This window comes from Zonotrichia leucophrys, chromosome 3 (genome assembly GCF_028769735.1).
Source record: "Zonotrichia leucophrys gambelii isolate GWCS_2022_RI chromosome 3, RI_Zleu_2.0, whole genome shotgun sequence".
In the NCBI taxonomy this organism is placed as follows: Eukaryota; Metazoa; Chordata; class Aves; order Passeriformes; family Passerellidae; genus Zonotrichia; species Zonotrichia leucophrys.
The window spans coordinates 113,404,513-113,422,662 of NC_088172.1; the positions used below are offsets into that span (position 1 = coordinate 113,404,513).

The 18,150-nt window shown below is 38.1% G+C and overlaps 1 protein-coding gene across 1 annotated transcript in view; it reads right to left on the minus strand.

Annotated features, from left to right (window-relative positions):
• Positions 1–18,144, minus strand: part of LOC135445179 (frizzled-3-like) — a 19,674-nt gene extending 1,530 nt beyond the window's left edge. Inside the window, exons 1-2 of the mRNA XM_064707217.1 lie at positions 18,064–18,144; positions 7,541–9,136 (exon numbers count right to left, since the gene is read on the minus strand). Of these exons, the coding sequence (XP_064563287.1) occupies positions 7,541–7,774 (234 nt within the window). The 5' untranslated portion in view covers positions 7,775–9,136; positions 18,064–18,144. The remainder of the gene's footprint in view (positions 1–7,540; positions 9,137–18,063) is intronic.
• Between the last annotated feature and the right edge of the window lie 6 nt (positions 18,145–18,150).

Here is an 18,150-nt window from a genome sequence, read left to right on the forward strand (position 1 = left end):
ATTTGGGGGAAAAATTTTGGAGGGAATTTTGGGGAAATATTGGGCAGAAAGTTTGGGAGGAAAATTTGAGGAATTTGTGAGGAAATTTTGGACAGAAATTTGGGAAGAAGATTTGGGAGAGAAATTTTGAGGAAGGAAAATTTGAGAGGGGAATATTTGGGAAGGAAGATTTGAGTAGGGAAATTTGGGATGGAAGATTTGGGAGGGAAATTTTGGGATGAAAGATTCGGGAGGGAAAATTTGAGAGGGAAAATTTAGGTAAGAAGATTTGGGAGGGAAGATTTGGGAAGAAATATTAAAGAGGGAAATTTTGGGAAGGAATATTTGGGGGAGAATATTGGAGGGAATATTTGGGAGAGAAGAATTGAGAGGGAAATTTTGGGAAATTTTGCCAAAAACACCAAAATCCCTCAGGGAATATTTGGGAATAAAATCATTTTCCAACCTCTGGATGCAGCAGCCCTGCCCAAACCTCCTGGATTAAATCCCAAATTTATTGGGATACAGGAATTATCCCAAAACCAGGAATTCTCTTTGCAGGGGCTGATTCCAGCAGGGAATTTTCACATTCCAGAGGCTGAATAAAACCATTCTTTGTTTTACAAGAAAATTCTCTTTTGGCTCCATTTCACCACAAAATTCTCCCATTTTGCTCCATTTTAAGATAAAATTCACTCATTTTCCTGTTTTATAAAATTCTCTTTTTGCTCTGTTTCACAATAAAATTCCCTCACTTTGCTCAATTCCACAATAAAAACCCTCCATTTCCACAACAAAATTTTCTATTTTTGCTCCATTTTCCATTAAAATTCTCCCATTTTGCTCCATTTTACAATAAAATTCTCCCATTTTTCCTCAATTTCACCACAAAATTCACCCCACTTTTGCTCCCTATCATAATAAAATTCACTATTTTTGCAATAAAATTCACTATTTTTGCTCAATTTTACACCAAAAATTTCTCATTTTGCCCAATTTCCCAGTAAAATTCTCTTTTTTTGCTCCATTTTACCAGAAAATTCTCCCATTTTTCTCCATTTTGCAGCAAAATTCCCTCATTTTCTCCATTTTACACTAAAATTCACTCCCTGCTCTATTTCCCACCAAAATTCTCCTTTTGCTCGATTTTGCAAGAAAATTCACCAATTTTACTCAATTTTACCCCAAAATTCACCAATTTTGCACAATTTTACCCCAAAATTCTCTCATTTTGCCCCAAAATTCACAATAAAATTCACAAATTTTGCCCCAAAATTCACAATAAAATTCACAAATTTTGCTCCATTTCACACCAAAATTCTCATTTTTCTCCATTTTAAGATAAAATTCCCTCCTTTTCCTGTTTTACAAAATTCCCTTTTTGCTGTTTCCCAATAAAATTCCCTCACTTTGCTCAATTCCACAATAAAATTCACTGAATTTCACAACAAAATTTTCTATTTTTGCTCCATTTTCCATTAAAATTCTCCCATTTTGCTCCATTTTGCAATAAAATTCTCCCATTTTCCTCAATTTCACCACAAAATTCCCTCCACTTTTGCTCCCTATCATAATAAAATTCACTATTTTTGCAATAAAATTCACTATTTTTGCAATAAAATTCTCTCATTTTGCTCAATCTCACACCAAAATTCTCATTTTGCTCCATTTCACACCAAAATTTTCTCATTTTGCCCAATTTCCCAGTAAAATTCTCTTTTTTTGCTCCATTTTACATTAAAATTCTCCCATTTTTCTCCATTTTGCAGCAAAATTCCCTCATTTTCCCCATTTTACACTAAAATTCACTCCCTGCTCTATTTCACACCAAAATTCTCCTTTTGCTCTATTTTGCAAGAAAATTCACCAATTTTACTCAATTTTACACCAAAATTCACCAATTTTACTCAATTTTACCCCAAAATTCACCAATTTTACTCAATTTTACCCCAAAATTCACAAATTTTGCACCAAAATTCACAATAAAATTCACAAATTTTGTTCCATTTCCAAAAATTGAAGGCAAAAAAATCTCAATTTTTACAAAATATTAAAAATAAAATTTTTTTTTAAAAAACCACATTCAATTCCAAATTATTCCGCAGCCAAACCACATAAAGGTAAAATTATAAATGATCTAAAAATGACAATGAAATTCGGGTTTTTGTGCTGTCAGGAAGAGAATTCAAAGATGAAAAATCCAAATTTTTCTTTCATTTCTTTCACAGATTTACCCGCAAAGGTTCCCAAAAAATAAAAATAAAAATAAACCAAAAATTGCACAAATCCCTCAGGGAATTTTCAGCAAGAAGTTGATTAATATTCCAAATTTCCATTCAAATCTCATAATAAAATACATCAATATTCTGAATTTCCATTTTACTCCCATCACAAAATCCCTCAATATTCTGCATTTCTATTCATTTTAATCCCATCACAAAATCCCTCAATATTCTGAATTTCCAATTTAGTCTCATCACAAAATGCCTCAATATTCTGAATTTTCATTCATTTGAGTCTTATCAAAAAATCCCTCAATATTCTGAATTTCCATTCAAGTCCCATCACAAAATCCCTCAATATTCTGAATTTCCATTCAATCTTAGAATACCTCAATATTCTGAATTTCCATTCAAATTTCATCACAAAATCCCTGAATATTCTGAATTTCCATTCATTTAAATCTTATAATAGAATACCTCAATATTCTGAATTTCCAATTTAGTCTCATGACAAAATCCCTCAATATTCTGAATTTTCATCCATTTGAGTCTTATCAAAAAATCCCTCAATATTCTGCATTTCCACTCAAATCTCATCACAAAATCCCTCAATATTCTGAATTTCCATTCATTTTCATCACAAAATCCCTCAATATTCTGAATTTCCATTCATTTAAATCTTATAATAGAATACCTCAATATTCTGAATTTCCATCCATTTCAGTCCCATCACAAAATCCCTCAATATTCTGAATTTCCATTTTAGTCTCATCACAAAATCCCTCAATATTCTGAATTTTCATCCATTTTAATCCCATCACAAAATCCCTCAATATTCTGAATTTCCAATTTAGTCTCATCACAAAATCCCTCAATATTCTGCATTTCCACTCAAATCTCATCACAAAATCCCTCAATATTCTGAATTTCCATTCATTTAAATCTTATAATAGAATCCCTCAATATTCTGAATTTCCATTCATTTTAATCCCATCACAAAATCCCTCAATATTCTGAATTTTCATCCATTTTAATCCCATCACAAAATCCCTCAATATTCTGAATTTCCATTCTAGTCCCATCACAAAATCCCTCAATATTCTGAATTTCCAATTTAGTCTCATGACAAAATCCCTCAATATTCTGAATTTCCAATTTAGTCTCATGACAAAATGCCTCAATATTCTCAATTTCCATTCAATATTAGAATACCTCAATATTCTGAATTTCCATTCATTTTCATCACAAAACCCCTCAATATTCTGAATTTCCATCCATTTAAATTTATAACAGAATACCTCAATATTTGAATTTCCATCCATTTCAGTCCCATCACAAAATCCCTCAATATTCTGAATTTTCATCCATTTGAGTCTTATCAAAAAATCCCTCAATATTCTGCATTTCCACTCAAATCTCATCACAAAATCCCTCAATATTCTGAATTTCCATTCAAATCTCATAATAAAATACATCAATATTCTGAATTTCCATTCATTTGAATCTTATAAAAAAATCCCTCAATATTCTGCATTTCCACGCAAATCCCATCACAAAATCCCTCAATATTCTGAATTTCCAATTTGGTCTCATGACAAAATGCCTCAATATTCTGAATTTCCATTCAAGTCCCATCACAAAACCCCTCAATATTCTGAATTTCCTTTCATTTTCATCACATTACATATAATACCAAAATAATGACAATTATATAAAAACTAATAAAATAAATGTAATAATTAATAAAGTATTTCATTACCTCCATGGCCAGGGCGGCCGTGTGCTGGTCGTAGTGGTTATATTACATATAATATAATAACACAATAATGACAATGATATAAAAACTAATACAATAAATATAATAATTAATAACATTTTTAATTACCTCCATGGCCAGGGCGGCCGTGTGCTGGTCGTAGTGGTTATATCACATATAATATAATAACACAATAATGACAATTCCATATAAATGAATAAAATAAATGTAATAATTAATAAAATACTGAATTACCTCCAGGGCGGCCGTGTGCTGGTCGTAGTGGTTATATCACATATAATATAATAACAAAATAATGACAATGATATAAAAACTAATACAATAAATATAATAATTAATAACATTTTTAATTACCTCCATGGCCAGGGCGGCCGTGTGCTGGTCCTAGCAGTTATATCACATATAATATAATAACACAATAATAAATATATATCACATATATATGGTTATAGTGGTTATATCACATATAATATAATAACCCAATAATGACAGTTCCATATAAATGAATCAAATAAATATAATAATTAATAACATTTTAATTACCTCCATGGCCAGGGCGGCCGTGTGCTGGTCGTTGTGGTTATATCACATATAATGCAATAACACAATAATGACAATTCCATATAAATGAATAAAATAAATATAATAATTAAGTTTTTAATTACCTCCATGGCCAGGGCGGCCGTGTGCTGGTCATAGTGCTGATATCACATATAATATAATAACACAATAATGACAATTCCATATAAATGAATAAGATAAATGTAATATTAATTAAGTATTTCATTACCTCCATGGCCAGGGCAGCCGTGTGCTGGTCATAGTGCTTATATCACATATAATATAATAACAAATTAGAAACAATTATATAAAAACTAATAAAATAAATATAATAATTAAGTATTTCATTACCTCCATGGCCAGGGCGGCCGTGTGCTGGTCCTAGCAGTTATATCACATATAATACAATAACACAACAATGACAATTCCATATAAATGAATAAAATAAATATAATAATTATTTCATTACCTCCATGGCCAGGGCGGCCGTGTGCTGGTCCTAGCAGTTATATCACATATAATATAATAACACAACAATGACAATTCCATATAAATGAATAAAATAAATATAATAATTAAGTTTTTCATTACCTCCATGGCCAGGGCGGCCGTGTGCTGGTCCTAGCGGTTATATCACACATAATATAATAACACAATAATGCCAATAATAACACAATAATGACAATTCCATATAAATGAATAAAATAAATGTAATAATTAATAACATTTTAATTACCTCCATGGCCAGGGCGGCCGTGTGCTGGTCCTAGCAGTTATATCACATATAATATAATAACACAATAATGACAATTCCATATAAATGAATAAAATAAATGCAATAATTAATAAAATATTGAATTACCTCCATGGCCAGGGCGGCCGTGTGCTGGTCCTAGCGGTTATATCACATATAATATAATAACACAATAATAAATATATATCACATATATATGGTTATAGTGGTTATATCACATATAATATAATAACCCAATAATGACAATTCCATATAAATGAATCAAATAAATATATTAATTAAGTTTTTAATTACCTCCATGGCCAGGGCGGCCGTGTGCTGGTCCTAGCAGTTATATCACATATAATATAATATAATATAATAACCCAACAATGACAATTCCATATAAATGAATACAATAAATATAATAATTAATAAAATACTGAATTACCTCCATGGCCAGGGCGGCCGTGTGCTGGTCGTAGTGGTTACATTACATATAATATAATAACACAATAATGCCAATAATAACACAATAATGACAATTCCATATAAATGAATAAGATAAATGTAATAATTAATAACATTTTAATTACCTCCATGGCCAGGGCGGCCGTGTGCTGGTCGTAGCGGTTATATCACATATAATATAATAACACAATAATGACAATGATATAACAACTAATAAGATAAATGTAATAATTAATAACATTTTAATTACCTCCATGGCCAGGGCGGCCGTGTGCTGGTCGTAGTGGTTATATCACACATAATATAATAACACAATAATGCCAATAATAACACAATAATGACAATTCCATATAAATGAATAAGATAAATGTAATATTAATTAAGTTTTTCATTACCTCCATGGCCAGGGCGGCCGTGTGCTGGTCCTAGCAGTTATATCACATATAATATAATAACACAACAATGACAATTCCATATAAATGAATACAATAAATATAATAATTAATAACATTTTAATTACCTCCATGGCCAGGGCGGCCGTGTGCTGGTCCTAGCGGTTGTACCACACATAATATAATAATACAACAATGACAATTCCATATAAATGAATAAAATAAATATATTAATTATTTCATTACCTCCATGGCCAGGGCGGCCGTGTGCTGGTCCTAGCAGTTATATCACATATAAAATAATGACAATGATATAAAAACTAATACAATAAATGTAATAATTAATAAAATATTGCATTACCTCCATGGCCAGGGCGGCCGTGTGCTGGTCGCAGTGCTTATATCACATATAATGCAATAACACAATAATGACAATTCCATATAAATGAATAAAATAAATATAATAATTAAGTTTTTAATTACCTCCATGGCCAGGGCGGCCGTGTGCTGGTCGTAGCGGTTATATCACATATAATATAATAACACAATAATAAATATACATCACATATATATGGTTATAGTGGTTATATCACATAAAATATAATAACACATTAATGACAATGATACAAAAACTAATAGAATAAATATAATAATTAAGTTTTGAATTACCTCCATGGCCAGGGCGGCCGTGTGCTGGTCCTAGCAGTTATATCACATATAATATAATAACCCAATAATGACAATTCCATATAAATGAATAAAATAAATGTAATATTAATTAAGTTTTTAATTACCTCCATGGCCAGGGCGGCCGTGTGCTGGTCCTAGCAGTTATATCACATATAATATAATAACACATTAATGACAATGATACAAAAACTAATAGAATAAATATAATAATTAAGTATTTAATTACCTCCATGGCCAGGGCGGCCGTGTGCTGGTCCTAGCAGTTATATCACATATAAAATAATGACAATGATATAAAAACTAATACAATAAATGTAATAATTAATAAAATATTGAATTACCTCCATGGCCAGGGCGGCCGTGTGCTGGTCGTAGCGGTTATATCACATATAATATAATAACACAATAATGACAATTCCATATAAATGAATAAAATAAATGTAATAATTAATAAAATACTGAATTACCTCCAGGGCGGCCGTGTGCTGGTCGTAGTGGTTATATCACATATAATATAATAACACAATAATGACAATTCCATATAAATGAATAAAATAAATGTAATAATTAATAACATTTTTAATTACCTCCATGGCCAGGGCGGCCGTGTGCTGGTCCTAGCAGTTATATCACATATAATATAATAACACAATAATGAATAAATAAATAATAATAATAACACAATAATAAATATAATAATTAAGTATTTCATTACCTCCATGGCCAGGGCGGCCGTGTGCTGGTCGTAGTGGTTGAGCAGGTTGGGCATGAAGGTGGCGTTGTAGGGCAGGTCCTGGCACATGCGGAGCGCGATGGGCTCGCACGAGAACAGGCTGTGCCCGGCGCCCGCGGGCACCCGCCAGCCCAGCGCCCACAGCGCGGGCAGCAGCCACGCCAGGGCCTTCCTCACGCCCCACACCGCCCTCCTCATCCTCACTGAGCCCGGCATTTCCTGCCAAAATCCCGCCTGGAGCGCCGGCTCTGCTCGGAGAACCCTCAGCGCCTCAGAAATGCTGGGATTTCCTGCCAAAGTCTCATTGGTTTGGCTGGTGGTGGTTCTTTCCTTCAAAATCGCGTTTTTCACGTTGGCTTGGCTTGTGGCATCTTCCAGATCCTTAAAAATTCCAAAGTTTCCTTCCAAGTCTCATTTCTCACATTGGCTCTGTTTGTGGCATCTTCCAGAACCTCACAAATTCTAAAATTTCCTTCAAAATCGCATTTCTCACGTTGGCTTTGCTTGTGGCATCTTCCACATCCTCAAAAATTCTAAAATTTCATCCCAAATCAAATTCTAAAATTTCATCCCAAATCTCATTTCTCACATTGGCTCTGCTTGTGGCATCTTCCAGAACCTCACAAATTCTAAAATTTCATCCCAAATCTCATTTCTCACATTGTCTTTGTTTGTGGCATCTTCCACATCCTTAAAAATTCTAAAATTTCATCCCAAATCAAATTCTAAAATTTCATCCCAAATCTCATTTCTCACATTGTCTCTGCTTGTGGCATCTTCCAGATCCTTAAAAATTCCAAAGTTTCCTTCCAAGTCTCATTTCTCACATTGGCTCTGTTTATGGCGTCTTCCAGATCCTTAAAAATTCCAAAGTTTCCTTCCAAATCTCATTTCTCACATTGGCTTTGCTTGTGGAATCTTCCAGATCCTTAAAAATTCCAAAATTTCCTCCCAAATCCTTAAAAATTCCAAAATTTCCTCCCAAATTCCAAAATTTCCTCCCAATCACATTGGCTCTGTTTGTGGCATCTTCCAGAACCTCACAAATTCTAAAATTTCATCCCAAATCAAATTCTAAAATTTCATCCCAAATCTCATTTCTCACATTGTCTTTGTTTGTGGCATCTTCCAGATCCTTAAAAATTCCAAAATTTCATCCCAAATCTCATTTCTCACATTGGCTCTGCTTGTGGCATCTTCCAGATCCTTACAAATTCTAAAATTTCATCCCAAATCTCATTTCTCACATTGTCTTTGTTTGTGGCATCTTCCAGAACCTCAAAAATTCTAAAATTTCCTCCCAAATCTCATTTCTCACATTGGCTCTGCTTGTAGAACCTTCACATCCTCAAAAATTCCGATATTTCCTTCAAAAAATCGCATTTTTCACATTGGCTCTGCTTCTGGTTCCTCCAAATTTCAAAATTTTCCGTGTCCAACATCCTCAGGGTCCTGAAGGAATTTTCCCTTTTCCCTTTTTTTTTTTCCACTCTCGGTGATGAATGAAAAATGGAAATTTCAACCACATTCCCAAACTGTGGAGCCCATGGTGACCAGGCAGGGATTCCTGATTTTATCCTAAAAAACAGAGAGAAAACAATGAGAAAAATCAGCCAAAAATGAAAATATTTCAATGTTTTACCCTCCAGGGGATTCCTGATTTATCCTAAAAAACAGAGAGAAAACAATGAGAAAAATCAGCCAAAAATGAAAATATTTCAATATTTTACCCTCCAGGGGATTCTTGATTTTATCCTGAAAACAGAGAGAAAACAATGAGAAAAATCAGCCAAAAATGAAAATATTTCAATGTTTTACCCTCCAGGGGATTCCTGATTTTATCCTAAAAAACAGAGAGAAAACAATGAGAAAAATCAGCCAAAAAATGAAAATATTCCAATGTTTTACCCTCCAGGGGATTCTTGATTTTATCCTAAAAAACAGAGAGAAAACAATGAGAAAAATCAGCCAAAAATGAAAATATTTCAGTATTTTACCCTCCAGGGGATTCCTGATTTTATCCTAAAAAACAGAGAGAAAACAATGAGAAAAATCAGCCAAAAATGAAAATATTCCAATGTTTTACCCTCCAGGGGATTCCTGATTTTATCCTAAAAAAAAGAGAGATAACAATGAGAAAAATCACCCAAAAATGAAAATATTTCAATATTTTACCCTCCAGGGATTCTTGATTTTATCCTAAAAAAAAGAGAGAAAACAATGAGAAAAATCAGCCAAAAATGAAAATATTTCAATATTTTACTCTCCAGGGGATTCCTGATTTTATCCTAAAAAAAAGAGAGAAAACAATGAGAAAAATCAGCCAAAAATGAAAATATTTCAGTATTTTACCCTCCAGGGGATTCTTGATTTTATCCTAAAAAACAGAGAGAAAACAATGAGAAAAATCAGCCAAAAATGAAAATATTTCAATATTTTACCCTCCAGGGGATTCTTGATTTTATCCTAAAAAACAGAGAGAAAACAATGAGAAAAATCAGCCAAAAATGAAAATATTCCAATATTTTACCCTCCAGGGGATTCCTGATTTATCCTAAAAAACAGAGAGAAAACAATGAGAAAAATCACCCAAAAATGAAAATATTCCAATATTTTATCTCTCAGTCCCTCAACTGCTTCAATTCTCCTACAAGATGAGATTTAATCCTGATTTTTTTTTTTTTTTTTGGTGCCCAAATTTGGGAATTTTTTGTGTGCAGATTTGGGAATTTTGGGGGTTTTTTGTGCCCAAATTTGGGAATTTTTTGTGCATAGATTTGGGAATTTTGGGGGGTTTTGTGCCCAAATTTGGGAATTTTTTATGTCCAGATTTGGGAATTTTGGGGGTTTTTTGTGCCCAAATTTGGGAATTTTTTATGTCCAGATTTGGGAATTTTGGGGGTTTTTTGTGCCCAAATTTGGGAATTTTAGGGGTTTTTTTGTGCCCAAATTTGGGAATTTTTTGTGTGCAGATTTGGGAATTTTGGGGGTTTTTTGTGCCCAAATTTGGGAATTTTTTGTGCGTAGATTTGGGAATTTTAGGGGTTTTTTTTGTGCCCAAATTTGGGAATTTTTTGTGTCCAGATTTGGGAATTTTGGGGTTTTTTTGTGCCCAAATTTGGGAATTTTGGGGGTTTTTTGTGCCCAAATTTGGATATTTTAGGGGGGTTTTTTTGTGCCCAAATTTGGGAATTTTTTGTGTGCAGATTTGGGAATTTTGGGGGTTTTTTGTGCCCAAATTTGGGAATTTTTTGTGTGCAGATTTGGGAATTTTGGGGGTTTTTTTGTGCCCAAATTTGGGAATTTTTTGTGTCCAGATTTGGGAATTTTGGGGGGTTTTTTTGTGCCCAAATTTGGGAATTTTGGGGGGTTTTTTTGTGCCCAAATTTGGGAATTTTTTGTGTGCAGATTTGGGAATTTTGGGGTTTTTTTGTGCCCAAATTTGGGAATTTTAGGGGTTTTTTTGTGCCCAAATTTGGGAATTTTTTGTGTCCAGATTTGGGAATTTTGGGGGGTTTTTTGCGCCCAAATTTGGGAATTTTTTATGTCCAGATTTGGGAATTTTGGGGGTTTTTTGTGCCCAAATTTGGGAATTTTAGGGGTTTTTTTTTGTGCCCAAATTTGGGAATTTTTTATGTCCAGATTTGGGAATTTTGGGGGTTTTTTGTGCCCAAATTTGGGAATTTTGGGGTTTTTTGTGCCCAAATTTGGGAATTTTTTGTGTCCAGATTTGGGAATTTTGGGGGTTTTTTGTGCCCAAATTTGGATATTTTAGGGGGTTTTTGTGCCCAAATTTGGGAATTTTAGGGGTTTTTTTGTGCCCAAATTTGGGAATTTTTTGTGTCCAGATTTGGGAATTTTGGGGGTTTTTTTGTGCCCAAATTTGGGAATTTTTTGGGGATTTTTCTGTGCCAAAAATTGAGGAATTGGGAATTTTCCCTGCCCGAAACTTGGGAATTTTGGCTTTTTTGTGCCTAAAAATCAGGAATTTTGACTTTTTCTCCTCCTAATTCCAGGAATTGCCCATTTCCCCCATTTCTAACCCCAAATTTCCCTTTCTCTCTCATTTTTAACCCCAAATTTCTCCTTTTTTCCCTTTCCTTTTTTGAAGAGGCTGGTTAAAAATAAACATTGAAAAATAAGAGAAATAAAAAAAGATCAATCTGATAAAATAACCACGGTAAATTTAATTTATTTAATTTATTTAATTTATTAAAGTTTTGCTTTCACGGGGGAAGATTTGCTTGAGGCAGCACTGAAATAAAGGGAAAAATAGAAATAGGAAAACTCCAAAATCAGGAAAAACAAACCATGAGCAAAAAAAAAAGGAGCTTGAAAAGTTGTGTCCTTCTGAGGGAAAAAATGCAATTTTCAGATTGAACATATTTCATATTTAATATTTCATATTTAATATTTCATATATTGTAATATGAGAATCGTTCATATTGAAAATATTTCATATTTTCATATTTCAAGATGGTGTGAGCTTGACAAGTTGTGTCCTTCTGATGGAAAAAATGTAATTTTCAGATTGAACATATTTCATATTTAATATTTCATATATAGAAATGTTTCATATTTCAGGGTTTCATATTGAAAATATTTCATGTTTTCGTATTTCAACGCGATGTGAGCTTGAAAAGTTGGGTTCTTCTGATGGAAAAATGTCATTTCTCAGATTGAATTTTCAATATGATTTCAGCTTGAAAAGTTCTGTCCCGATGGAAGAAATGTCATTTTTCAGATTGACTTTTCAGGGTGGTATGAGCTTGAAAATTGTGTCCTTCTGATGGTGGAAATGCCATTTTTCATATTGAAAATATTTCATATATTCGTATTTCAAGAGTATATGAGTTTGAAAAGTTGTGTCCTGATGGAAAAAAAAGTCATTTTTCAGACTGACTTTTCAGGATGATATGAGCTTGAAAAGTTTTGTCCTTCTGATGGTGGAAATTTCATTTTTCATATTGAAAATATTTCATATTTCAAGATTATATGAGTTTGAAAAGTTGTGTCCTGATGAAAAAAATGACATTTTTCATTTTGACTTTTCAAGGTGATATGAACTTCAAATGTTGTGTCCTTCTGAGTTAAGAAATGTCATTTTTCAGATTGACTTTTCAAGAGTATACGAGTTTGAAAAGTTGTGTCCTGATGGAAAAAATGTCATTTTTCATTTTGACTTTTCAAGGTGATATGAACTTCAAAAGTTGTGTCCTTCTGAGTTAAGAAATGTCATTTTTCATATTGAAAATATTTCATATATTCGTATTTCAAGAGTATATGAGTTTGAAAAGTTGTGTCCTGATGGGAAAAAAAAGTCATTTTTCAGACTGACTTTTCAGGATGATAGGAGCTTGAAAAGTTTTGTCCTTCTGATGGTGGAAATGTCATTTTTCATACTGAAAATATTTCATATATTCATATTTCAAGAGTATATGAGTTTGAAAAGTTGTGTCCTGATGGAAAAAAAAAAGTCATTTTTCAGACTGACTTTTCAAGGTGATAGGAGCTTGGAAAGTTTTGTCCTTCTGATGGTGGAAATTTCATTTTTCATATTGAAAATATTTCATATTTCAAGATTATATGAGTTTGAAAAGTTGTGTTCTGACGGAAAAAAAAAGTCATTTTTCATTTTGACTTTTCAAGGTGATCTGAGCCTCAAATGTTGTGTCCTTCTGAGTTAAGAAATGTCATTTTTCAGATTGAAAATATTTCATATTTCAAGATTATATGAGCTTGAAAAGTTGTGTCCTGATGGAAAAAAAAAAGTCATTTTTCAGACTGGCTTTTCAAGGTGATAGGAGCTTGGAAAGTTTTGTCCTTCTGATGGTGGAAATGTCATTTTTCATATTGAAAATATTTCATATTTCAAGATTATATGAGCTTGAAAAGTTGTGTCCTGATGGAAAAATGACATTTTTCATTTTGACTTTTCAAGGTGATCTGAACTTCAAAAGTTGTGTCCTTCTGAGTTAAGAAATGTCATTTTTCAGATTGACTTTACAAGATGGCATGAGCCTGAAAAGTCGTGTCTGATGGAAAGATTATCATTTTTCAGATTGACTTTTCAAGATTATATGAGCTTGAAAAGTTGTGTCCTGATGGAAAAAATGTCATTTTTCATTTTGACTTTTCAAGGTGATATGAACTTCAAAAGTTGTGTCCTTCTGAGTTAAGAAATGTCATTTTTCATATTGAAAATATTTCATATATTTGTATTTCAAGATTATATGAGCTTGAAAAGTTGTGTCCTGATGGAAAAAAAAGTCATTTTTCAGACTGACTTTTCAGGATGATAGGAGCTTGAAAAGTTTTGTCCTTCTGATGGTGGAAATGTCATTTTTCATATTGAAAATATTTCATATTTCAAGATTATATGAGTTTGAAAAGTTGTGTCCTGATGGAAAAAAATGTCATTTTTCAGACTGACTTTTCAGGATGATATGAACTTCAAAAGTTGTGTCCTTCTGATGGTGGAAATGTCATTTTTCATATTGAAAATATTTCATATATTCATATTGCAAGATTATATGAGCTTGAAAAGTTGTGTTCTGATAAAAAAATGTCATTTTTCAGACTGACTTTTCAGGATGATATGAGCTTGAAAAATTTTGTCCTTCTGATGAAGAAATGTCATTTTTCATATTGAAAATATTTCATATTTCAAGAGTATATGAGTTTGCAAAGTTGTGTCCTGATGGAAAAAAATGTCATTTTTCATTTTGACTTTTCAAGGTGATATGAACTTCAAAAGTTGTGTCCTTCTGAGTTAAGAAATGTCATTTTTCATATTGAAAATATTTCATATTTCAAGATTATATGAGTTTGAAAAGTTGTGTCCTGATGGAAAAAAAAAGTCATTTTTCAGACTGACTTTTCAGGATGATATGAGCTTGGAAAGTTTTGTCCTTCTGATGGTGGAAATTTCATTTTTCATATTGAAAATATTTCATATTTCAAGAGTATATGAGTTTGAAAAGTTGTGTCCTGATGGAAAAAAAAGTCATTTTTCATTTTGACTTTTCAAGGTGATATGAACTTCAAAAGTTGTGTCCTTCTGAGTTAAGAAATGTCATTTTTCAGATTGACTTTACAAGATGGCATGAGCCTGAAAAGTCGTGTCTGATGGAAAGATTATCATTTTTCAGATTGACTTTTCAAGAGAATACGAGTTTGAAAAGTTGTGTCCTGATGGAAAAAAAAGTCATTTTTCAGACTGACTTTTCAGGGTGGTGTGAGCTTGAAAAATTTTGTCCTTCTGAGTTAAGAAATGTCATTTTTCATATTGAAAATATTTCATATTTCAAGATTATATGAGTTTGAAAAGTTGTGTCCTGATGGAAAAAAAAGTCATTTTTCAGACTGACTTTTCAGGATGATAGGAGCTTGAAAAGTTGCGTCCTTCTAATGGAAAAGGGCATCAAAACGAACAACGTGGCCCTGGGCAAAGTGCAATAATTGGGGGTGAAATGAAGCAAAAAGAGCAGGATTCCATAGGATTCCATAGGATTCCATAGGATTCCATAGGGAAGGAGGCCCGGCCGTGCCAGGCACGGGTGACGCATTAATTGGCGCTGCAATAACGAACCCTCACCACAAATCCAGTCGGGGCACTCTGGGTTCGGCCTCTGCACAGCAGATTTTTGTGGGTTTTGGTGGATGGAAAGACAAACAAAACACTTTCGGTGACACCAGGGATGGAAAGAGGAGGGGAGGCCTCGCCTCGCACCACAAACGCTGGAAATGTGGGAATAAAACACAGGAAAAAGGAGAAATTTGTTCTGTGGTTGTGGATTTTTATATTATTTATCAGCAGGAGAAGCCCGTGCGATTCTGGCTGGAAAGGAATAATTAAGACGTGCACGGATAATTATCATCACAAGGAGAAAGGGTTGATTCCCACAAGGAATCAACGAAATTTCAAAGTGCCTCAGGGAGCAATGAGGAAACAGAAAAACTCATCAGGGTTTAGAATGAAAGGATGGGATTCATTCCAAGTTATCTATCCCAGAGAAATGGGGAGATAAAGCAACAAACCAGACTCCTCCTGGAGGAGGGGAAAATGCGCTCTCAGGATTCCCCACCCAATCCTGACCCTGGAGAAAGGAGAGGAGCTCGTTCATGGCACTTCCCCGGCCACAAAAGGAGAATAAATTATCCTCCCCACTCCATTCCAATGAATGACTCAGTGGGAAGGAAACTCCAGCGCTGCTCCACTCCTGCACCGCACCGGAATCCCCCAGATCCCTATTTCAATTAGGGGCAAAGAGGGAGGATGGAAAGGCAGAAACAACAGAATAATTTTCTTATTATTGTCATGGAATGGATTGGTTCGGAGGGGGTTTTGAAGCTCATCTAATCCCTCATGGAGGGACAGCTCTGTCACCTCTCTCCCATTCCACAGGAAGGGCCTGCAGAGCGGAATCCTGCAGCTCCATGGGAAGCAGGCCAGGCTGCCGGCCCAGCCAGCATCCCTTGGGAAAGGCACAAGGAACACCGGCGGTACCGGCATCCATCCATCCATCCATCATCCATCCATCCATCCATCCATCCATCCATCCATCCATCCATCCATCCATCCATCCATCCATCCATCCATCCATCCATCCATCCATTCCCTCCATCGCTGCCGCACGGCCGAGGCGCGGCGGATCCGGGCCCGGAACACCCGCACGGTGTGCCCGGAGGGATCCGGGGAGCGCACGGACAGCGCCGGCATTCCGAGCCCTCAGCAAAGGGCGGTGAGGAACCGGCATCCCCCGAGCCCTCAGAGGAGGGGATTGAGGCTCCGGCACCCCCGAGCCCTCAGTGAGGGACGGCGAGGCACCGGCACCCCCGAGCCCTCAGCAAAGGGCGGTGAGGAATTGGCACCCCAGAGGCCTCAGCAAAGGGCGGTGAGGCACCCACGTTCCCTGAGCCCTCAGAGGAGGGGATTGAGGCTCCGGCACCCCCGAGCCCTCAGTGAGGGACGGCGAGGCACCGGCACCCCCGAGCCCTCAGAGGAGGGGATTGAGGCTCCGGCACCCCCGAGCCCTCAGAGGAGGGGATTGAGGCTCCGGCAGTCCCCGAGCCCTCAGCGGAGGGGATTGAGGCTCCGGCATCCCCCGAGCCCTCAGAGGAGGGGATTGAGGCTCCGGCACCCCCGAGCCCTCAGAGGAGGGGATTGAGGCTCCGGCACCCCCGAGCCCTCAGAGGAGGGGATTGAGGCTCCGGCACCCCCGAGCCCTCAGCAAAGGGCGGTGAGGAATTGGCACCCCAGAGGCCTCAGCAAAGGGCGGTGAGGCACCCACGTTCCCTGAGCCCTCAGAGGAGGGGATTGAGGCTCCGGCAGCCCCCGAGCCCTCAGCAAAGGGCGGTGAAGGCTCCGGCATCCCCCGAGCTCCCTGTGAGGGGCATGGAGGCCGGAGCCTGCTCGGGTGTGCCGGAGCCTCACCGCCCCTCACAGGGAGCTCGGGGGATGCCGGAGCCTTCACCGCCCTTCACAAGGGGCTCCGGCACCGCCGAACCCTCAGCGAAGGGCGGTGAGGCACCGGCATCCCCCGAGCCCTCAGAGGAGGGGATTGAGGCTCCGGCACCGCCGAGCCCTCAGCGAAGGGCGGTGAGGATCCGCCATCCCCAGAGCCCTCAGCGAGGGGCGGTGAAGGCTCCAGCACCCCCGCGCTCCGGCATTGAGGCTCCGGCACTCCCCGAGCCCTCAGCAAAGAGCGGCGAAGGCACCGGCACCCCGGAGCCCTCAGCGGAGGGGATTGAGGCACCGGCATCGCCGAGCCCTCAGCAAACGGCGGTGAGGCTCCGGCATCATCCAAGCCCTCAGCGAGGGCCGGTGAGGCACCGGCACCCCCAGCCCTCCGAGGAGAGCGGTGAGGAACCAGCACCCTCGAGCCCTCAGCAAAGGGCGGTGAAGGCTCCGGCACCCCCGAGCCCTCAGGAAAGGGCGGTGAAGGCTCCGGCACCACCGAGCCCTCAGCGGAGGGCGGTGAAGGCACCGGCACCACCGAGCAGGCTCCGGCATCTCCCGAGCCCTCAGGAAAGGGCGGTGAGGAACCAGCAGCCCCCGAGCCCTCAGCGGAGGGCGGTGAGGCACCGGCACCCCCGAGCAGGCTCCGGCATCCTCCGAGCCCTCAGCGAAGGGCGGTGAGGCTCCCGCATCCCTTCCCCGGGGCCGCCGTGCCGGGCGAGGCACCCGCATCCCCTCCCCAGGGCCGCCGTGCCGCACTACGGCACAGGGAGCCCGGGCCAGCATCCCCGGCCTCACGGAAAGCAGATCCGGCCCGTCCCCGGCGCTCAGGGCCGGCATCCTCCCCGTCCTCCGCCCGCCCGCCCAGCGCAGCACCGGCATCTCCCCGGAGCGCTGCCGGCCGCAGGGCGCTCGCTGCGTGGCCGCCCCGCTGCACGGGCGCCGAGCCCCGCGGCCGCCTGTCCCCGGACGAGCCCCTGAGGGCGGCGCGGCCCCGCCGTGTCCCCGCCGTGTCCCCGCCGTGTCCCCGCCATGTCCCCGTTACCTGCTCAGCTCCCGCCGCCCTCACGATCCCGCGCGCGCCCCTCGGGTGGCGGCGGCAGCAGCGGCGGCAGCGCTAGGCCACGCCCCC